Source organism: Myotis myotis, unplaced genomic scaffold, assembly GCF_014108235.1.
Source record: "Myotis myotis isolate mMyoMyo1 unplaced genomic scaffold, mMyoMyo1.p scaffold_m19_p_8, whole genome shotgun sequence".
Classification (NCBI taxonomy): Eukaryota; Metazoa; Chordata; class Mammalia; order Chiroptera; family Vespertilionidae; genus Myotis; species Myotis myotis.
The window spans coordinates 32,039,789-32,063,906 of record NW_023416390.1 but is presented as its reverse complement, the minus strand read 5'-3'; the positions used below and the strand labels follow the sequence as shown (position 1 = coordinate 32,063,906).

Below are 24,118 nucleotides of genomic sequence, written 5' to 3'. Positions count from 1 at the left end.
AATTGGCTGGAACCCAGCAGCAAACTAACCTACCAGTCGGAGCATCTGCCCCCTGATGGCCAGTGCACGTCATAGTGAGCAGCTAAGCAGCCTTAGCATATCATCAGCATATTACGCTTTAATTGAATGGCCGACTGGTTGACCGGACACTTAGCATATTAAGCTTTTCTTATATAGGATATGAATAAAAAGCTTACTCAGCCACAATTAACTTTAGTGGTACTTACACATTCTCAGGGATCAAATATAAAAACTCCACTTACGCTCCCAGCCCTCCCATAGAGCCACCACTTTCAGATTTGATACAGCAATAACTCTGTTAACTCAGAGTACACAGTGGGAGAGTGAAAATCCCTACATTGAACTCAAGGCACAAGGTGGTAAGAAGAGTTTTACAAGCAACTGTGTCTGTCCGTAGCAACCATTAACATTTGAGATTCAATCTTTTAATTAAAAACAAAGTATGCTTTGAAACAGAAAATATTATTTCTTATTAGTCAAATAATAAAAGCGTATTTAATACTTTGAGTTTTGATCATTTTTAAGTGACACAAATGTGGCATTACATTTTAAGATTTTCTCTCCACTAAAAATTTTGCATTTAGCTCAAAAGGGAAAGAAAAAGAGAAACAATTGCTCTTCTCCCTAACTGGAAAGAAGAATAAAAGGTGCAATAAAAAGAAGGGAGAAATTCTTCCTTTCTCAGCCATCACACTGGAGTAGAAATAGACATGAATAAAAGGTTAAAAGGAAACTAGTTAGACAAAACATTAAGTGTTGACTATTCTTCCTGTTTGCATGAAGCTGTCGATCTTATACTGAAATCATAGGCATTCTCTTTAAAAAAAAGAATACATTATACTTAGAAGAGCCTCTGTTGCCCTGGCCAGTGTTGCTCAGTGGTTAGAGGGTCAGCTTGCGCAATGAAGGGTCTCGGGTTTGATTCTGATCAAGGGCATGTACCTAGGTTACAGGTTCAATCCCAGGACCCGGTCAGGGGGCATTTGCAGGAGGCAACCAATTGATCTCTCCCCCTGTTAACTATTATAGTTTCAAAAGCAGAAAAAAAGAGGTAAGGTAGAAAGGGAAAACCATGAGTCTTTCATATTATCAATACATCACTGCACATAACCCAACAACTCATTCAGAATAATTCTTAATTCTTTCCTTACTTACCTTGTTGTCTTTAAGAAAAAGTGCTAACATTTCTTCTCTGCCATAACGATAGTCTGCTAATTTATACTTTGGCAAAGCGGGAGAAAGAGGAGGGGATGTAATACTCCCACCACTGGACAGAGCTCGGAGCCTAGAAAAGGAGACACACAGAATACAATAATGAAGTGTCAAACATTCTGGCAGTATAAACTTTTTACTTTTATATAATACTAGAAGCCCAGTGCATGGATTCATGCACCGGTGGGGTCCCTTAGGATGGCCTATGCCATCTCGCAATCTGGGACCCCTTGGGGGATGTCGGACTGCCGGTTTCAGCCCCATCCCCGGCAGTCCAATATTACCCAAGGGTTGTAGTAGTGCACGAAGCGGCAGGTGGCTGGGGAAGAGCCCAAGCCCGGGCCAGGCGCTGTGCCACTCCCCCTCACCCCGGCCACGCTGAGCCTGCCGTTGCTGTACTTGGTAGTGCTGCCATGGAAGTGGGGGAGGCTCCCGCCACCACAGCTGCGCTCGCCAGCTGTGAGCCCACAGTCTGGCTCACATTGGTCAGCTGAGCAGCACTCCCGCTGTGGGAGCACACCGACCACCAGGGGGCAGCCCCTGCATTGAGCGTCTGCCCCTGGTGGTCAGTGAACATCATAGCAACCAGTCGACTGGTCGTAATGGTCGCTTAGGCTTTTATAGAAAGAGAGATATAGATACTATAAACATTTTCATTTTAGTTCTTTAAAAGAACAGAAAGAAATCCCATTATCTCAAGGTATCCAAGATTTTAGCTTCAATAAAACCCGCTGTCATAGCACACTAGGAGAATAGTTCATTGAGAAATAAGTAGACAACCATGTGGCAATTACATAACCTAAAAGGTATCATGGCACATCCTCAAGAAGCTTTTCTCCAAATTATAAAATAAACATACGATTAAAACAAAAGTTTTAATAAAAATGAATAAATCTGGTAATACCAGTTGTTGGTAAGAATGTAAAACAATTCTCATGCAGTATTTGTGGGATTATAAATTAGAACAACCATTTCAAAGAATATGATGTGCTAATATTTAATAAAACATGTAACAAAGTATGCTACACAAAAGAAAAAAATACGAAGCTTATAAAGAAAGTTATATAATTCATATAAACTTGCTATTTAAGAACACATACAAAACATAGCCAAAGCATAGACACAAAATGAATTGACAAATATAAAATTTGGGATAAGGTTCTACCTGCAAAAGAATGTAGGGTGTAAAGGGTGCTTTAGCCCTATCCAGGTGGGTCAGTTGGTTGGAGCATCGTCCCGTACACCAAAAGGTCAAGGGTTTGATTCCCAGTCAGGGCACATACCCAGGCTGCGGGTTTGATACCCAGTCAGGGCGTGTACTGGAGGCAACCAATGTTTCTCTCTCTTCTCTCTTCCTTCCCTCTTTCTAAAAGCAACAAACATATCCTAAGGCAGTGGTTCTCAACCTCCTGGCCCTTTAAATACAGCTCCTCATGTTGTGACCCAACCATAAAATATTTTCATTGCTACTTCATAACTGTAATGTTGCTACTGTTATGAATCGTAATGTAAATATATGATATGCAGGATGATCTTAGGCGACCCCTGTGAAAGGGTCATTCAACTGTCAAAGGGATCGCAACCCACAGGTTGAGAACCGCTGTCCTAAGGTGAGGAAAATAAATAAATAAATAGTGCTTTACTAATTATATCTGCAGTGTTTTATTTTTTCAACTTGACGCTGAGTACATGGGGGTTTGTTACAATTTACACTTTCATATGCCTACAATATTTCATAATTCATTTTATTTATTTTCCTTCCATTTTTAATTTTTTTAATATATTTTTATTGATTTCAGAGAGGAAAGGGGAGAGAGATAGAAATATCAATGATGAGAGAGAATTATTGATCAGCTACCTCCTGCATGCCCCCTACTGGGGATCAAGCCCACATCACGGTCATGTGCCCTTGACCAGATTGAACCTGGGACCCTTCAGTCCACAGGCTGAGCCAAACCAGCTAGGGCTATTTTCCATCCATTTTTGGAAGAGAGTGAGGGGATAGAGGGAGGGAGGGAGGGAGGGAGGGAGGGAGGGAGGGAGGGAGGGAGGGAGGGAGGGAAGGGAAGGGAAGGAGGGAAGGAGGAAGAGGGGAAGAGAGAAACATCAACGTGAGAAAGACATCAATTGGCTGCCTCCCTCTAACACCTGATGGTGGCCAGGGATTGAACCTGCAACTGAGGTACATGCCCTTGACCAGGAATCGAACCCGTGGGCCAATGCTCTCCATTGAGTAAAATTGGCCAGGATTCAAAAGTCATTTTTAATAAAATCAATTAATGTAGAGAATTTGAAAATGCAATGACTAGTACAAGGAGAAAAAATATAAAAGCCATATTCACCACGAAGAAGAAGAAAAAATGTACTCTGAGGTGGTAATAGCGGTTGCCTCTAAAGAATGAAACTGGGAAATAATATTTTGTTTAATTTTGAGATGTTTTTAATTTTTTTTTTAAAGATTTTTTTTTAAATATATTTTATTGATTTTTTACAGAGAGGAAGGGAGAAAGATAGAGTTAGAAACATCGATGGGAGAGAAACATCGATCGGCCGCCTCCTGCACATCTCCCACTGGGGATGTACCCGCAACCCAGGTACATGCCCTTGACCGGAATCGAACCTGGGACCTTTCAGTCCACAGGCCGACGCTCTATCCACTGAGCCAAACCGGTTTCGGCGAGATGTTTTTATTTTAAAAAATAAAAAGAAGGGAAGGAACCTTAGCAAAGAATGACAGCGCTGTGTCAAACAGCAAGTGGGAACTATCAGGAGTAGCTGATGATCAGGGGGCTGCCCAAAGTTCTACAAAGTAATAGATACCAAGGGTAAATGGGACCTTAATTCAACAATTTAATTCAATAACTTCAGCCTCAAGAAAAATTCAACAGAAGCATTAAAAAAAAAATCCCCCAAACGCTAAGCTTTATTCACAAAAGTAAAAAAGTGGGGAATAATCTACTAATTACACATTAAAAATATTAAGACCAAGCATAGTAAAATACTTACATATTATTCAAAAATGGCAGGGAAAAAAACAGTATATGCATAGTAAATACAATTTTTCCCACCAATGTTTCTATCTCTTCTTTTTACTTTTTTTGTTTTAAACATTTGATTATGGACAATTTTGAACATAATATAAAAGCAGCAAGAGCATAAGGAACTCCCATAAGAAAATCCCATGTAGCAACCACCCAAAGTTGCAACTACTTTAAAATAGGTATAAACAAAGTGCTTTGGAAGAAAACAGAAGTGCCTCACTCTTTTTGCAAGACCTGGGATAACTTTCTTAATGCCATGGACAGGAGACATTGACCCCAAAGAGGTCAATGGCTCCTTCCCCATAAAGCCAAGGAACTATCAGTAATTATTTCCCCTATAATAAATCTCTTTATTAGCTGAGTAGACTTTTCATCCTCAAAAAAAAAATTTCCCAAATAAGACAAGTATAATGAATTTGTTGGGGTTTTATTGTTTTTGTTTTTTAAATGTCTTAAAGTACACCTACAAATATTTGCAAGAAAAAAAGAATAGAAAGAAACAAACCAAAATGTTAGCAATGGTTCTTTGAGTAGTAGAATTAAGGATACTTAGATTTTTTTTCCCCCTTTTGTACTATTGTTTCCTCCAAGGTTTTCTAGAATGAGCATGTATTATTTTGTTACTAGGACTAAAAACAAAAAATTCTATAAAACCTGTACCTACCAGATTTAGAACTAAAAAAAGTTTTCTTAAAATAGTACTGAGCATTTTGTCAAGGATGAAGTAAACAAGTAAGGGATGAGAATTAAATTCAGTCCTAGCTAGTTTGGCTCAATGAACAGAGAGCCAAATGGACTGAAGGGTTCTAGGTTCGAACCCAGTTAAGGGCCCGTACAAGCTGCAGCTTGATCCCCATCTCTGGTCAGGGCGCATGCGGCAGGCAACCAGTAGATGTTTCTCTACACATGAATGTTTCTGTCTCTCCCCATCCTTTCCACTCTCTCTAAAAATCAATAGAAAAATATCCTTGGTTAAGGATTAAAAAAAATAAATAAATTCATACAATCTTACTGATGGTTAATCTGTTCAGATATCGTCCAAAGCTTTAAAAATGAAAACTTTTGATTTAATAATTTTATTTTCAAGAAATTAATCCAAAGTAAACAATCAACAAATAAAACTGTTCAAGGATGTATATACATATTTACAATAGCAAAACTTAAAAATGACCTTACTTTCTAACAATTCACTCACTTAACAGATATTTATTGAGTACCAATTATTTGCTAGGTACTGGAGATACAGCACTGGACAAATTATACAATCATCAAGTCCAAAGTACCTTCCAATGGAGCACATAGTCTAGTGGAGGCTGAAGGATGGAATACAAATAATAAAGGAAGTAAGTGATTTCAATATTTGGTACGTTGTATTTGATATAGACCATTCAAGAAAAATTAAGCAGGGAAGGGAGATAGAGAGTAAGGGTAAGGTGTTATATAGATGGTCAGGAAAGATCAAAGGTAGTAACTAACATTTGTGGAAAGACTTATAGTGACTATTGTTTTAAACTTAGAAATTATTTACTTCTCCATTAAATCTACCATACCCTTTAATTTGCTTTGGAAATTATGTAATATATTTCTTTATTCTAAATAAAAAGATAAGCTAAAACCTAATGATTCCACAGATCTACCTTAAAAAATAATCAACTCCAAGCTTACGGTCATTCACAACTAAACCTACCACAATTTGCAATATTCTCCCATCTTCACTTCTGTCCCAGGTACAAATAACTTTTTTCATTTTATCCACCTCTTATTGAATATAGTTTTACATCATTATAAAAATTATGATCTTAGTAAATAGAATATAGTATCACTAAATATTTCTGAATGATTCAGAGTTTTACACTGATTCAGTGTGAAATGTTGATTCTCAAGTATTCTGGATACAGCTCCTTACCTCAAGCTTCACAATGAATGTAATCCAGCATGCAGAAAAACACAGCACCTTTTTAGCTCAGGGTTACTTGAGTTATTTAAGGATCTTATATATTCCCTTTGCCAGAAGGAATTTTGATAAATGGTACAAAGAAGGCAGCTGCCTATTTAAACTTCCACCCCTCAGTTTATCAGCATTACAGATGACTAAGGCTCCTAAACTCTCACGCCTGCGGGATAACAGAAGTAGCAATTAGGTAAAGCTACTGCTTAAGCATGGAACTATTATTACCTGTCCTCTGCTAAAGTTACCTCAATTCAAATTTTATATGAAACCATTGGGCTCATCAAATAAAACTTGAGTGTACCAATGAAAAGGATGTGAAAGACTATCCATAGACTGGATCGATGATACACTGAAATGCCTTTAGGAATCCATCCATGATTTATGCCAAGAGGCAACAAACATTTTTCTCTAAAGAGCCAGAGAGTAAATATTTAAGATTTTTGAACCAGATGATCTCTGTTTTAACTACTCAAACCTGTCACTGCAGTGTGAAAACAGGCAGGTAATATAGAAACAAATATGTGACTGTGTTCCAATAAAACTTTACTTACAAAAACTCTATTTACAGTCTCACAGGCCAACCTGTGGTGTAGGGCATCAAACGAAATGTGTAAGGACTCTAGAATATCACTAGTTTTTTTCTTTTGTTTTAGCTAAATTCCCAGTGTTCTCTCTCTTTGTTACTCCTTAATAGAGGGATCCAGGAAAAAAAAAAGTTTCCTTAAGTTTACTGATGATTTTAATCATGTTTTTACACAGAGATATGAGAATGTAAATACAAAAGAACATTTACAAAGAGATTAAAAATGGCGGCAGAGTATGAGGATGCTGCACGGACATGCTCCCAGGAACAAGCTGGAATTACAACTGAAATATGGAAAAGCTTCCTGAATAATCAATGGAAAACTCACAGGAGAGAAACCTGATACCCAAGAAACAAAGCATAGAAACTGGTAGAGGGGCGGAGGCGCAAAAGGGCTGGCTGGGCACCCATAGACGGCAACTGAAGTCCCGGAGAGATATCTCGGCTGTAAGGGGGGTGCCACTGAGAACTCTGGCATCTAATCCCCAAGCTGGGCTCCCCAGCAGAGAGCACCAAATCTGAGAGGGTACCCACATAACATCTAGCTGTGAAAAGCAGTGGGGTGCTGTCTGCCAAGGAGTGGCAGCTGAAACTTCGAGCACCCTCTTAAAGGGCCAACACACAAGTATTCCCTGTGGAGCCACCCATCTTGTGCTCTGGCAGAGGGAGGGTGAAGTGGACTCAGGGGATAAAGCTCAGAAGGCAGACACTCCAAGTTTCCTGGGCTCGGTATTTCCCTCACATAGTGGAGGACATCTTTCCCACACAGACATTTGCCTTGCCTGGGGGGAAGACAGTCGACATGCCCTATTGGAAAACACCTTGCCCTGAGGCCACTTAAGAGATTAAAAGTAACATTAGCCTGCAGGCAAAAGCAACTGCCCCACCTTGTTGAAAAAAAACTCTTGCCACACCTGATGATTGCCTGGGTGCAATTCAGGTCGGAATCCTGTTAGTCTGTAGACAGAGGAGGTCTCTGGAGGCTTTGAGTCTTAGCCTGATCCAATTAGTCAGAAACAGCCTTTAACACTGTCCTGCACTAGAGATTGAGAGGTATAGAGCAGTGGTCACCAACCTTTCGGACCTCACAGATCACTGGTATAGAGGATCTACCTAAAACAGAGTCACAAACCCAAACAGACAAAACAACCCCCAAATGAAAGAATTAGCAAATTCTCCAGAAGAGATAAATAAAGCAGAGATAAGAAATTTATCTGAAACAGAGTTCAGAGTAATGATGATAAAAATGCTCAACAGTATGAAAAAAGATATAGTAACTATGAAAAAAGAACAGTCTGAGATAAAGAATGACATAACACAAATAAAGAACACACTGGAAAGAATACACAGTAGATTAGGTGAAGCTGAGGATCGAATTAGTGAATTAGAAGACAGAGTTGAAAATATCACTCAATTAGAGAACCAAAAAGAAAAAAACAATTAAAAAACAGGAGGACAGCTTAAGGGAGCTGTGGGACAACGTGAAACGTAACAATATTAGAATAGTAGATGTGCCAGGAGAGGCAGAAAGGGAGAAAGGAATAGAGGTGTTTGAAGAAATAATGGTATAAAACTTCCCTAACCTGGTAAAGGAAAAAGTCACACAAATTCAGGAGGCACAGAGAACCCCAAACAAAAAGAATCAAAACAGACCCACGCCCAGGCACATAATTAAAATGCCAAAAATTAAAGACAAAGAGAGAACCTTAAAAGCAGCAAGAGAAAACTGTTACCTACAAAGGAGTTCACATAAGGCTGACACCTATTTCTCCTCAGAAACTATACAGGCCAGAAGGGAATGGCATATTCAAGGTAATGGAAAGCAAGGATCTGAGCCCAAGATTACTCTATCCAGCAAGGTTATCATTCAAAATAGATGGTCAAAAAAAGAGCTTCCCAGACAAAAAAAAAGGCTAAAGGAGTTCATCACCACCAAGCCAGCATTACAAGAAATGCTAAAGGGATTGCTGTAAGGTATTGCTGAGAAGAAACACAGAGAGAAACCTAGCCACACAGAATTTAAATGGCTATAAATAAGTACCTCTCAATGATACCCTAAATGTAAATGGATTAAATGTTCTAATCAAAAGGTGTAGGGTCGCTGAATGGATACAAAAACATGATCCAACTATATGCTGTCTACAAGAGACCCACCTCAAAACAAAAGACACACACAGGATGAAAGTGAAGGGATGAAAAAAAAACTTTCCATGCAAATGGAAAATAAAATAAAAGCTGGAGTAGCAATACTCACATCCGACAAAACAGACTTTAAAAGCATCATGCTAAGCAAAATAACGCAGTCAGAGAAAGATAAATATCATATGATCTCACTAATTTGTGGAATATAATGAACAACATAAACTGATGAACAAAAATAGAGCCAGAGAGGGAAACAATATATCCTAGAATATAATAGAAGTAATCCTGTTATTTGCAAATTTTTAATATTTCCAACAACTTTTGTGAATCATACTATGTTAGTACAGTTTTGGTATTATTATACTTAAAATCCTTTTATTCTTGAAATATTAATGTTTACTGCATGTAATATTATATGTAAGATAATTTTTCTTGAATAATTGGTGTTTATTGCATGTAACATTATCATATTTAAAATCATTTTTTTGAGATATTAATGTTTACTGCATGTAACATTATTATATTTAAGATTGTTTTTCTTGAAATATTAAAGCTTATTGGATGTAACATTAAAATATATTTATCTTTAAAAAATAAAAATAAAAGAGCATTTGTAAACTCTAGATAAAAGCAGAAGATGGCACAAAGAGTGAAACAACAACAAAAAATAAATTAAATTTTAAAAAAAATAAGAGGGCACAGAAAATAGCTTACAAGGTAAGCAATATAAATTAAATCCACCTGGTAAAGAAAGTTTCTAAGATGTGAATAAAAAGAGTTACCTATTAAGAATGTTCGTCAATGATATTTTTATAATGAAAAACTGAGAACAGCCTATATATGCTACTTCTAAAAGATTAAATGATACATCCATACAATGCAATCATTTAAGGTAACAGAAAATATTTATTGATAAAAAGGTATTTTTGGCATAGTTATTTTTTTAAAGCAGGTTACAAAATTGAATGTACAGTATGATCCCACCTTTTGTGAAAAATAAACATATATATATATATACACACAAATAAGCATACATAAAACTAGCTGGAAAGATATACCAACCTATTAACAGTGGTTATCACGGCTGGTGAAATTACGGTGATTATATCTTCTTCTGGCTTACTACTAATTTCTCATTTTTCTAAAAACATACAGATATCCCCCACTTTTCAAAGTTCATTTTACACCACTTCGCTTTTGCAAAAGACCTATTTTCGATAACCAAAAGAAATCCAAAGAGGATTTTCACTTTTACGAGAAAAGTCAAAAAGTGAAATAGCATTCAGCATGTGTCTTGCAATAAGCAATTATTATTGAGCAGTTAATATTGAACAGTGAGAATGGCCCCAACCTCCTTCCCCAGGACTGTACTCAGCATCTCAGCATTAGCCACCATGGCTTTGAACTGTGTCTATGAGCATCTGTGCTTTATCTCCATTTATTTTGTGCATCTGCTAGCAAGTCCCTAAAGTAACTGCTTCTTCACTTTATACCACTTTATACTTATGAAAGGTTTCATAGGAACACTCCAATTTCAGATTGTCGGGAAACTCGTATTAATTTGAAAATAAGAAAAATTATTTTTTTAATATAAACAAGAACTAAAACAGGTGCAGCACTACTTGTATCAACATTTCCAAAATAAATTCTCAAAGTCAGCGGTTCTCAACCTTTGGGTCGCGACCCCTTTGGGAGTCAAATGACCCTTTCACAGGGGTCACCTAAGACCATTGGAAAACACATATATAATTACATAATGTTTTTGTGATTAATCACTATGCTTTAATTATGTTCAATTTGTAACAATGAAATTGGGGGTCACCACAACATGAGGAACTGTATTAAAGGGTCGCGGCATTAGGAAGGTTGAGAACCACTGCTCAAAGTACATAAGATGCATCAGTTCTTAGAACTTCAAATTTGGAGACTTTCTCCTCAGTCTCCAAATGCTAAGCGATTAGAGACAAGAAAATTTAGAAATTATATATATAAAGAAATGCATATACAAAGGAAGTTAATAAGAATCCTCAGACAGGGAGTTACTACAAGAAGTCTGCATCATTTATCAAACCACCACCACCCAAACAACCAACAATGTTTAAGACACTATTCCAATGTATTCCAAATGCCTCTGGTTGAAAGTTTGAAAAGCAACTACATTTTTCACGCACTGAGGAGAAGATCTTCAATCACCAACTTTGAGGGGAAAGGAAGAAAGGGGTAAAAGTCACACTACAATGTGATGGATCTCAAAATTCCATGAGAATTCCATATTCGGGGTCCAAACACATCTGTAAGAGACTCAAAGGTCAGTTATAATTATGGCAAATGCTAACCCAATCCTAGATGGGCTTCTGTTAACAACCAATATAATTCTGGACCACCTGTCTAGCCCATCAATAATATAAAATTCAAATAATAATTCAACAAAAACTACTTTTAAATGAGTCTATGAACAGCACTCACAATCAACAGTATAGCAGAAAACATACACATATAAATGTTTCAACTATATAAAATTGTACATACACCTAGACAAGGGCTGAAATAAAAAATAAATAATTTTATAGGATTTTGGGACTGTGAGATATTTTAATTCCACTACTGTAACATAACCAAACCAAGAAATGTTTTAAAATAAAGTTTATAATATAGTCATTAACCAAATATAATTTATTCCTAGGCTAAATACATTGTTTTCAACTAAGCACATAAAGCAGTCTCAAAAATATACACATTCATATAAACCATCTAACACCTATAAAAATACCTTACTACTGTACTAGTCATCCAATATCAAAAAGATGAGATTTTGAAAACTCACCATTCAGGCCCAAAGTTCAGTGTCTGTGTTTCTGCTGCCATTCTTTTCAGTATGTTTACAAGACTTTTATATGTGGAGAAACCTGTTAAAGAGAAAAATATCTCCATACAGTTAGTCAAGATTAAATGCAGAATTCCAGCCAAGAAAGTATAGCTAGGGAGTGTGTTTTGTTTATGCTCCTCTCAACCATAGTCACCAGATGAGGTTTTTAAATCCCTGTTTATAACAATATAGCAGGCAAAGTAAAATTAATATAATCACCCTTACATTACAATTCACTATCTTTTTATGTCTATCTAAACAAAGGAGGCATGGTATAAGATGAAGCTAGTGAGATAGATGGGAACAGACCATGCAGAGCACTGGAAACCAAAGTAAGGATTTTCTACTTTCACCTTAGAGCAGCGGTTCTCAACCTGTGGGTCGCGACCCCTTTCGGGGTCGAACAACCCTTTCACAGGGGTCGCCTAAGACCATCAGAAAACACATATATAATTACATACTGTTTTTGTGATTAATCACTATGCTTTAATTATGTTCAATTTGTAACAATGAAATTGGGGGTCACCACAACATGAGGAACTGTATTAAAAGGTCGCGGCATTAGGAAGGTTGAGAACCACTGCCTTAGAGCAATGGGGAGTGAATGAAGGATAAGAGATTTCCATTTTAATTTATATTACTCGCTTGTTAAGGGCTCTCCCATTACCATGAGATATATCAAACATTCTTAAAATAAGGACCGCCCCCCTTACCTATCTCACAGCTTCTGCCACAACTCTCCCCAATTTCTGCTTAGCACTTTACACTCTAGTGATTCTTTAAAAAATTATCTTGGACCATCAAGTTAAAGCAATAAGTTAATGAATTTCATAAGTAGTCTTCCAAAAGCAATTTTAAGGTATCAGAGCTTAAAATGAAATAAGTCGGGTAGGCAAAGACAAATACTGTATGATATTCCGTATATGTGGAATCTAAAAAGCCAAACTCAGTGAGGAAAGTAGTGGTTACTAGCGGCTGGGGGAGTGAGGGAAATGGGGAGATATTGGTCAAAGGATATAAACTTTCGGTTATAAGATTAACAACTCTGGGGATCTAATGTACAGCATGGTGACTACAGCTAATAATATTGTAAATTGCTGAGAGAGTAGATCTTAAAGGTTCTCACCACAAAAAAGAAAAAAAGAAAATCCTGTTTCAGTCCTCTTTATCACTCTACCTAAAAACCTTTAGGTAATGCCAAACTACCATACAGTACCAATATTAAAAGCTCAGAAGTTTTTTTAATACCTTGATCTGGGACCCTAGCTACCATTTACAACAGGGTCTTCATAAGAAGATGTAAGGATTTCCCTAGAACTCTTAAGAACCTCAGAATAATAATCCAAACAATTTAATTATCAACTAAAGCAGTGATGGCGAACCTATGACACGCGTGTCAGAGGTGACACGCAAACTCATTTTTTTGGTTGATTTTTCTTTGTTAAGTGGCATTTAAATATATAAAATAAATATCAAAAATATAAGTCTTTGTTTTACTATGGTTGCAAATATCAAAAAATTTCTATATGTGACATGGCACCAGAGTTAAGTTAGGGTTTTTCAAAATGCTGACACACCGAGCTCAAAAGGTTCGCCATCACTGAACTAAAGAGACCAACATTACTCAGAATGGAGTTCTGCTCATTCTTCTTTATGAACTAAAGCAAAAGAGTTATGACTCCTGAAGAAATCTCATTTAAATTCTTGAAGTACTGTAATCACTAATTCCAAATTCTACACCTCAGATTGCTCCTTCTAAATCAATTTAAATGAGCCCAGTTCTAATGTATTTATATGTACTGGAGGGATTGTCTTACATTATGCCTCTGAATTATAAATTAGTCAGAATGGAAACTAGGCTTTTTTTCCTCAATTGTCCTTTCTAAGGATGCAGTGAGGTATTAAAATGAGTATAGGCTTCACCACCATTTAAACCCCACTATACTAAATGTTAACTCAAACCCCCATGAGACTTGTGACCATGAGAAAACAGCTCTGCATTCTGACAGGAGTATTTGAACCAGACTCTAGATCAGCTGTGGGCAAACTACGGCCCGCCGGCAGGCCCATTTGAAATGAATAAAACTAAAAAAAAAAAAAAAGACCGTACCCTTTTATGTAATGATGTTTACTTTGAATTTATATTAGTTCACACAAACACTCCATCCATGCTTTTGTTCCGGCCCTCCGGTCCAGTTTAAGAACCCATTGTGGCCCTCGAGTCAAAAAGTTTGCCCACCCCTGCTCTAGATGCTATGCTCCCACCATGTGCTTTTTCTTGAAACCATTTCCTCCTTTATCCACCAAGATCAGAACAATATTGTTACTTTTTCCTTCATTTCCTTCCTATGTAGTCAGCATTCCCCAAAAGTTTCTCCGTTTCGAACTTTCATCAGTATACCCATGTTTTATTTAACTATAATTCTGTTTAGACATTATCTTGAACCTTTTGTTATTTCTCCACTAACACTCTGGGTAGAACTCTGCCTATTAAATCACAGGGAATACCATGCAGGGAGTGGGGGTGTCGTTACAACAGCAGCAATGAAAAATTCTCCCACAAATCTCTAAATTGCCCAGCTTCCTGAGGAGAAACCTCGCCCCTATTGTAAATTACAGATTTCTTTTCTGCCATGACCTGTGTGGCATTTCCAGATGTTTGTTCATCCTGGATACCTATCTCAGCAACAACTGATCAAGGTACCACTGTTTTTTACAATTCACCGATAAGCCAGGCTCAAAACCCCAGAGTTATCTGAAACTCCTTTTGCTTCTCTCTATCATGTCCAATCATTTTGTCTCAAATTTGGTCAATTTCTCCTTCAAAATTCCTCTTGCATTTTTTTTCATTATAATGAAACTTTTAAGTCATATCTAGATTATTAGAATAAAACTTCTAATTGGCTTTCTTGACTCAGTCTCTAACTATTCACATCCCAAAAGATCAACCTTCCTAAAGCACTGCTCTGGTCATGCCTACCCCTCTTTAAAATAAACCTGCTGTGCATCATCAAAACTCCTAGTAAAGACATCTAAAAGACCATAATAGACCTTGAACTTCAGTGTAGAGTAGGGCTGGGGAGACACAGATTTTGAAGTAAATCTACAGAACTATAACCAAAAATTGAAAGAAGAGAAAAAGCATATAGCTAGATATCTCTGGCCCTAACCTTTCTCCTAAACTCAAATTCACTGATTCTAGCTTTGTCTACATTCACTGTATCAAAAAAATAGAAAGGGGAAGAGCTAGATTCTTTTGGGAGATTTCCATTTCATCAATAAGACTAAAAACTACTAAAGTGAAGCTTGATGAAGCAGTGGCCATATCACTGAAGTCATTGTATTTTATACCCCAATGGCAATGAAAAGCTATATAGAAAGATTCAGGCAAGGAAGTGTCCAGGATGAAATCTGCACTTCAGAAAGATCATTCAGGATGCCAGGAGGAGAATGAATTAGCAAGAGCTAAAGTGAAAAGAGGGTATTAGAAATCCAGCATGTACTGTGGAAGCCAGATATACAGAGCAGTAGAGGAGAGAGATGATAACTGTACTCACTGACATGAAAAGATGTCAACAATATATTGTGTCCAAGGCAGATTATGGAATACAAAGAATATAATCATATTCAACACATTTTAAAATACATACAGGGTGGGGCAAAAGTAGGTTTACAGTTGTTCATATGGAAAATAATACAATAATAAATACTCATATAAGAATAAATCGTGTTTCACATACAACTGTAAACCTACTTTTGCTCCACCCTGTATATATACTGAAACCTACATAATTTTATTAATCAACTAGTAGCCCATTGCACAGATTCGTGCACAATGAAAGGAAATTAATTAGAAGAAATATTTTAATATCGCTATTCGCCCTTTCTCTATAACAGAAGTGTCAGAGATGAAAGAAAATTAGTAAAATGTATATGAAAATAATATATAAGTTGATTAATAAACAATAACAACATGATATAACAGCAAAGACATGATATAAAAACAACAAAAACATGACATAAAGGCAGCAAAAACATGATATAAAACAACAAAAAAATGATATAAAAACATTGATAAAAACAATGACTGATAAATTGATTAAACTTATTCTAATATCTCCTTGTATACCACGTTAAGAGTAAAAACACTTTCAGAGTGCTTGACTAATTTCCCTTGTGATGAAGTATTTACAACTTTAACGTCACATGCTCTTTGAACTCGAGAGAAAGCAACATATAACTGACCATGTCCGAAAACAGGTTCAGATAGAAATAGTCCTACTTGGTCTAGAGTTTGTCCTTGTGATGTATTAATAGTCATCGCAAATGCTGACATCACAGGAAACTGTCTTCGAATTAATTTAAATGGGAGGCCAGTGTCAGATGGGGACAAATCAATTCTTGGAATCAGAACCACCTCTCCTTCTGCAGATCCTATTAATATTTCAGTTTTGATTACGTTAGGTCACAATCTTTTATCGAAACACACGCATGCACTGGTGCCAGCAAGAAGCTTTATATGTATCGCACATGCACGAGTCAACATTTATTTTTAAATTTCCAGTGCACATCATAGGTCCAGGCCGGGTGGTCAGTCACTTAGCCTTTTATATATATACTAGGGGCCCAATGCATGAATTTATGCACCTAGAAAGGAACTGTGGGCCATGAGGCTTCGGTAGGCACAGGGCTGGGTCTTGGCCCATCCTCCGTGCCCCTGCCTAGCCCCTCCCACCACGGCCCCTGGTTCTCTGTATGCCAGCAGCTCCACTCCTGCTGCTGCTGCTCCTACACACGGAAGGTGCTGGTCCTGCTCGCACCCGCTGGCTGCGCAGAGCAATTGGGGCTGGCGCCATCAGTGGGTGTGAGCGGCAGCTGCTGCCCTGATCGCCCCTCAGGGGCAAGGGGAGGTGGAGAAGCCCTTAGGGGCTATGAGGGCCGGCAGCCACCGCTCACACCCTCTGACGGCACAGAGCAATTAGGGTCGGCGCCAGCACTGGGTGTGAGCAGTGTTGGTGTGGGCAGTGGGTGTGAGCAGCGGCTCTGGCGCCAGCAGTGGGTGCGAGCGGGGCCGGCGCCAGTAGCAGGTGCAAGCGCCAGGCAGGACCAAGGTGCACAGGAGCAAGGAATTTTCAGTAACCACCAGAGCCTTGCCCCAATGACAGCGACTGGTGCCCCGCCTTGGTCTGGCATCCCTGCTCACCTGCTCCACCATCCTACAGCGGCCAATGCCCACCATGTTCCACACTCTGCTGCCTGCTGCTGACGCCTGCCATGTTCCACGTGCGCCCCCTGGTGGCCAGCACATGTCATAGCAACCGGTTGTTCAATTGTTCCACCCTTTGGTCTATTTGCATATTAGTCTTTTATTACATAGGATAGACGTCACCCCAATAAATTCAATAAAAATTTTTAAAAATAAAATACATATATATATAAACACTAGAGGCCAGGCCAGGTGCACAAAATTCATGCATGGGGGGGAGGTGGTTCCCTCATCCCGGCCTGCACCCTTTCGCAGTCTGAGAGCCCACGGGGAGCAGGCCTAAGCTGGCACTCAGACATCCCTAGTACTGCCGCAGAGGTACGAGAGGCTTCGCCTCTGCCACTGCGCTCACCAGCCGTGAGCCCGGCTCAGGGCTTCTGGCTGAGCGGTGCTCCCCCTGTGGGAGCGCACTGACCACGAGGGGGCAGCTCCTGCGTTGAGCGTCTGTCCCCTAGTGGTCAGTACACATCATAGCAACTGGTCGTTCTGCCATTCGGTTGATTTGCATATTAGCCTTTTATTATATAGGAAGGATGCCACAAGATGTTAATGTTTTTACTTCTGAATGGTGGAATTATGGGTAATCCTTTCCTAGTAAGTTTCTAATTTGTGTATACAACAAAGATAGTTCTGGTACAGTTGTTGTTTTTAATGGAAGAATTCAAAAGTCTCAAATGTTTAAATCAAAAAGAGAAAGACTAAAAAGTCTTCATTGGCTTCCACAATGAAATCATTGGTGATTTGAAGAGCACAGTATAGAACTGTGGGTGGGGACAGAGCCAGATTTCTGTGGGATGAGTAATGGCAGGGAAGTGAGAAAGGAAATGCTACAAATGCAGTCAATTCTTTATAGAATCTTAGCTGTGAAAAGGTGAAGAGAAATGGCATCCAGTAGAAAGAAATTTTCCATTTTTTATTCTAGATAAATATATCCTAATGGCCCTCCCCCTCCCTCCGAGAATGTGTCAGTGACCCAGAGGCAGTGTGAGGTGGAGGGACTGTCAGGTAAAAAAAAAAATAATAATAAATTAATTAAAAATATCCTAATGGAAAAGTATTAGTAGAATAAAAAAGAGAAGAAACAATTTAGCAAATATATCATGGAAGAGAAGTCTCTGAGAAGGCAGCAGGTATGGGGTTTCAGAGAACAAATAAGGAGAAAAAAAAAGACTCCACTCCTACACTCCTATGGACTAGTGACAAGAGGAAAGTAGAACCAGATGACTAGGATGCCTCCAAACATTCTGTGGATTGTTGTGTTTTTTTGTGATTTTGGGTTAGTTTTTTTTGGGGGGGGGGCGGGGGGTGGCGGCTAGGAGGATGAGGATAAGTCACATTTGATGGCCTCAATTCTCTCAGGTAAGTAGGCAAATGACAGAGGAAATGACAACGGGTTTGTCAGCAATGAATGGAAGAGTAAGAGGGCAAAGTGGAAGGTTCTGGCTAAAGTGTGATTTAGGCACAATGGGGAAGGAAGAGAGTTTACAAATTGGAGATGTTGGCAATATCCAAAAACTGGTGTAGTAGGGATAAAATTGAAAACACTAGAATAATTAGAGTGCAGGTAAGTTAAGGAACCAGGAGCCTGGGAGAACTCTGAAGTCACCTCAGGATAATAGTAGAAAGGAGAGAGCAGAAAAGACAGTGAACCAAAGGGTGAGACCAGAGTCTCTATCTGATGATAATAATGGGAATCATGGTTGTATTGTCAGCATGAACTTCAAAGGAAAAGGGATTTTGCACAAAAGATGGAGGAATAATGACTAAGGTGACTATATATAATCTATCGTCTAAACCAGAAAATGTTTGTGTGAAAGGGTATTAATTATATAGAGACAATAGGAGCAAGCAAGGTGAATGGTCACCCTAGTAAAGAAATAGAACAGGCATCTGAATGAAACAGGATGAAGATCCTGATTCTGTCTGCTATTGCACCTACCACTGTGCAACAAAATGTACTGGCAGCCTGAGGGTGAAAGAGAAGGTAAAATTATCAGGGCAAGATGGGCTTCAGCTACCTTAAAGTACTGGAAAACATCCTATGAACAGTTTAGCACATGGAACGGTTTAACACAAAAGTGACATATCAGAGTCCTCAGAAAAAATATCTTGGAAAGAAATGAAACAGAGATTGGGTATAAAGAAAAAATTCAGGGTGGTATGAAGATGGAACTACAAAAAGGACGAATTAACAGATGAACTTTCATTCAGTTCCCAACAGATGATGACAATAGTATATGGCACAGTGAAATTAGCAGCCCTCAAGAATTCTGAGAGAACTAGTCCTAGTCCTAGAACCTCTTAAACATAGGAACACTCAAACCTTTGAGGAAGAAGTCAGAAAAGGGCATAAAGTGGACATAATGGCATAAAGTGCGTCTGAGGGAATGTGAGCAAAATATTCTAAGTTCCAAGGCCACCCTATTAGCATTTCTTTCTCATGCTGAAAGCAACTGTGACAGAGCAGATGATAAGGCTCTCACCTTCCTCCTCTGATCTTTTCTCTCCTTTGGCAGGGATAAGGGCCTCAGACAAAGATCTACCCTAACTAAATGTAATGTGGTATCCTGGATGGGATCCTGGAACAGAAAAACACACTAGACAAAACTAAGGAAAACCAAATAAACTATGGACTTTAGTTAGTAACAATGTACAGTGGGGCCTTAACTTATAAGTTTAATTCGTTCCGTGACGGAGCTCGTAACTCAAATTACTCGTATGTCAAATCAAAAAGTGAACGAGTGAGACACGTGACGCTGGGCTGATGTGGTGTTTCACTGTGACGTTCGCTGCGCCAACTAGCGGTGGGGTATCTGAAGCTGGCTCGTAACCCGAATTTTAGCTCGCAACTCAAATCAAAAAATCGGCCGAGAGACGGCTCATATCTCAAAAAACTCGTTAGTCGGGACACTCGTAAGTCAAGGCCCCACTGTATCAATATTGGTTCATTAACTGTAGTAAGTGTACCTTAATAATATGTTAATAGGGAAAACTGGTTGTAATATATATAGGAACTCTCTGAACCACTTTCTCAATTTCTCTGTAAATCTAAAACTGTTTTTAAAAATAAAGCCTACTGCTCTAGCTGGGTGGCTCAAAAGGTTGGAGCATCATCCTGTATCCTGAAGGGTTTCGGGTTCGATCCCGTTAGGACATGTGCAGGAAGAAAGGGTATGAGAGGCGACCCACTACTGTTTATCTTTCACATAGATGATCAATGTTTCTCTCTTTCTCCCTCTCCTTTCTCTCTCTAAAACTCAATGACATATCCTCGGGTGAAGATTAAATAAATAAATAAAGCCTACTACATATAAAAATAAGGAAATATGACTTGTAATAAAAAAGGTTTTGTAAATTTAAAAAAATGCAGTTCCTCAGTCACATTAACATTTCAAGTGCTAAATGGTCACATGTGGCTAGTGGCTCCAGTCTTTGATAGTGCAGATTTATTGATCATTTCTATCACAGCAGAAAGTTCTGTCAAATAGTGCTGGTGAAGACTATTATATAACTAATCACAACTTATGAACACATATATATCTACCCAGCACTAACCCTTCACTGAATCTAAAAATCTTCAATGATGTGTTTATTATTCCAGTTTCTATTTCAAACAATTAATGCTTTAAAAAAAAAAAATCAATGTAGCTTATATAAACCTAACAATGAAAACTGCTCCACTCCCCAGAGCAACAATCCTCAAAGTCTTCCAGCAGAACTCCTTTAAGGTATCCATGATGCCAAAACAATTTTTATAATAATATTAAGGTATTATTTGCATTTTTTCACTGTGTTAGCACTGCACTGATCATGCAAAGCTGTGATGAGGAAAGCTGCTGGCTCCTTAGCATCATTCAAATTAATGGCACCAAAATGTACTGGCAATCATTGTATTCTTGACTACCACTGTTATATACTCACAGGAGAGAAAAAAGCCAGTTTTACTTAAGAATGCCCTAGATAAAGCAGTAAAAATGATTGATTTTATTCATCTTGATCCCTCTGTATACATCTTTTTAACGTTCTCTATAATGAAATGGGAAATATTCATAAAGCACTTCTGCTGCACACCGTGGTCTCAAAGAAAAGACACTTAGGAGATTGTTTTGAGCTGTGAACTCATTTTTTTCATAGAACATTATTTTAACTTGAAAGAAGAGCTGACACACAAACATGATTATCCAGACCTACATACTTAGCAAACATATTTTTCAAAAATGAACGAAGTGATGCCTGGCCAGAATGGCCCAATGGTTGAGCATCAACCCATGAACAAGGAGGTTATGCATGGTTCAATTCCTCATCAGGGCACACGCCAGAGTTTGGGGCTCGATTCCCAGTAGGGGGGCGTGCAGGAGGCAGCTGATCAATGATTCTTTCATCATTGCTGTTTCTATCCCTTTCTCCCTTCCTCTCACTGAAATCAATGAAAAAAAAATTTTTAAATGAACAAAGTGAAACTGTCACTTCACGGAAAACAACTGACAGTACAGTTGTTGCCAATTATAAAATTTGAGCTTTCAAGCAAAAATTAAAATTTTGGAAAACTCCTATTCACCACCATAAGCTTGACAGGTTTTCAAGTACTTAGACTTTCTCAATACTTGAAGGGCTTTTTTTGATGGGTGTTCACATTAACAAATGTGATTTTTTTTTATATAATGTGTAATATAAAATATCCATTAAATGTGCGAGACCAATATATTTTAATGTAACAGTACAAAAGGTGCATTGATAAATTCAGATTTCACATTGCAACTAATCTTTAATAATGAATACTTGCTGAATTTTAGTTTATCAAAAAATGCCTGCAACTATCTGAAAAGGTTCTTAAAATACTCCTCCCTTTTCCAACTACATACATATCCTTCATATACTTCAAACAAAGTAATAAACAACGAATTGAATACAGAAGCAGATAAGAGAATCCAGCTGCCTTCTATAAAGCAAAAGTAATTTGCAAAAAGGTAAAACAATGCCACTCTTCTCACCAAACTTCTTAGAAATGTTTTAGAAAATAGGTATTTTTCCCAAAAATATATTTATGTCAACATGTAATGAGATTATTTTAAAATAAATTAATAAATTATTTTAAATTTCTCAATATGATAACTATATGTAGATGTAACTAAAAAGCCAAAAGCTCTTTGGGGTTCTCTAACTTTTAAGAAGATAAAGGAGTCCTAAGATCAAAAAGGTGAGAATGTCCATCTCAGAGAAAGAAAAATGACAAAAGAAATACACCTATTAACGCAGAACAAACAAATATACCCTGGAAAGTATATCAAGGAGCATAAAATACCAATGACATGAACACCATGATCCAAAATGTGACACTTATATTAAAAAAGTATGTAAGGTTTTAAAAATGTATCTTTTCCAAGGACAGAGAGACTTTTCACATTTTGAAATTTAATTCTATGATTTTTTAACTGCCTCGGCCACAAGACAGACCCTTTCATGTTTAGCTCACCATTATGGCTAGCCCAGCACCTGGCTGGCACGAAAAAGGTATTCAAATATTTGTTAGATTGAAAATAAAACAAAGACAAAAGACTTACAAACAGAACCCACTGATGTCTCTATTCAAATTATAAATATGAAATTTTATAATCAAAATTACCAATTTACATAGTAGTAACAATCAGACAAGCTACCACTCACTGAGAGCCTATTTACTATGTGTCAGGCATTGTACTGGGCATTTTAGATTTTTAATTCCCACAACCACCATGGGATATACTTTATACAGGTAAGGAAAACACAACTTCAAGTGGTTAACTTATCTACCTAAAGTGGCAGGTAATAAGTGACAGAAGCCCAATTGGTGTGGCTCAGTGGCTGAGCATCCACCAGGAGGTCACTGTTCGATTCCCAGTCAGGGCACATGCCTGGGTTGTGGGTTGGGTCCCAGTAGGAGGCATGCAGGAGACAGCTTATCAATCAATAATTCTCATCGTTTCTATCTCTTCCTCTCTTTTCCTCTCCGAAATCAATAAAAATATATATATTTAAGAAGTTACAGAAAATTAAACCCACATTTCTCTGCTTAAAAGGCCACAAGCGCCCTAGCCGATTTGGCTCAGTGGATAGAGCATCAGCCCACGGACTGAATGGTCCCGGGTTCGATTCCAGTTAAAGGCACGTACCTCGGTTATACCAATAGGTACACAATCCCAGGGGCATGTGGGAAGCAACCAATCGATGTGTCCCTCTCACATCGATGTTTCTCTCTGTCTCTCCCCTTCCCTCCACTCTCTAAAAATCAATGGAAAAACATTTTTGGGTAAAGATTAACAACAAAAAAAATTGTAAAGGCCACAAGCTTTTCACTACATACTGATATAGTGCTCAGTTTTCCTTGATTCCCTTTTCTCCCCCATCCTATATAATAAAACCCTAATATGCAAATTGACTGAATGGTGGAATGACTGGTCGCTATGAAAAGTGGAATGACAGCTCAACGTAGGAGCTGCCCCCTGGCGGTCAGTGCGCTCCCACAGGGGGAGCGCCGCTCAGCCAGAAGCCAGGCTTACAGCTGGCGAGTGCAGGGGAGGTGGCGGAAACCTTCGCTGCAGCACTAAGGAGCAGCGAGCAGAGCGATAGGGAGCAGTAAGCAGGCAGGCGGTAAGGAGCGAGGGGTCCCAGACTGTGAGAGGGCACAGGCTGGGTTGAGGGACCCCCCCCCCTCACCCCCAGTGCATGAATTTCATGCACCAGGCCTCTTGTTTCCTTATAATTTTCAGAGGAATTCATTTTGTGAAAGTCCCTTTTTCTCCTTTCCCAATCTATCACTCTATTCCACTCTCCACCAACTTCTACCCCGTCTTTGCATCACTTGATTAAGCAAGCAATATAGGGAAGTGTATGTAGTATTCTCATAACACACTATTACAAACTTCATTAACTATGGTGGAGCAGTATAAAAGATTAAAGGAGATGATCAGATTCCAGAACATGAATTAAGGCTCTGTCCCACTGAGCTTTCAGGATGGTTTTACTCAACTGGCCATGGTTTGGGCAGCACCACTTCAAC

The 24,118-nt window shown here is 38.3% G+C and overlaps 1 protein-coding gene across 13 annotated transcripts in view; it reads right to left on the bottom strand.

The window, feature by feature from the left end:
* GIGYF2 (GRB10 interacting GYF protein 2) overlaps positions 1 to 24,118 on the bottom strand; it is a 134,961-nt gene that overhangs the window by 101,664 nt on the left and 9,179 nt on the right. For 10 of the 13 annotated variants that reach the window (XR_004969477.1, XM_036320210.1, XM_036320205.1 and 7 more), the window contains 2 exons: positions 11,775 to 11,856; positions 1,177 to 1,306 (listed from right to left, as the gene is read on the bottom strand). Coding sequence is in view for 12 of the 13 variants with exons in the window: in XM_036320210.1 (XP_036176103.1) it covers positions 1,177 to 1,306; positions 11,775 to 11,815 (171 nt within the window). In the remaining variant the exon portion in view is untranslated. Of the gene's footprint in view, positions 1 to 1,176; positions 1,307 to 10,012; positions 10,709 to 11,774; positions 11,857 to 24,118 lie in introns of those variants that run through there. The other 3 variants (XM_036320213.1, XM_036320215.1, XM_036320214.1) reach the window with 3 other exon arrangements.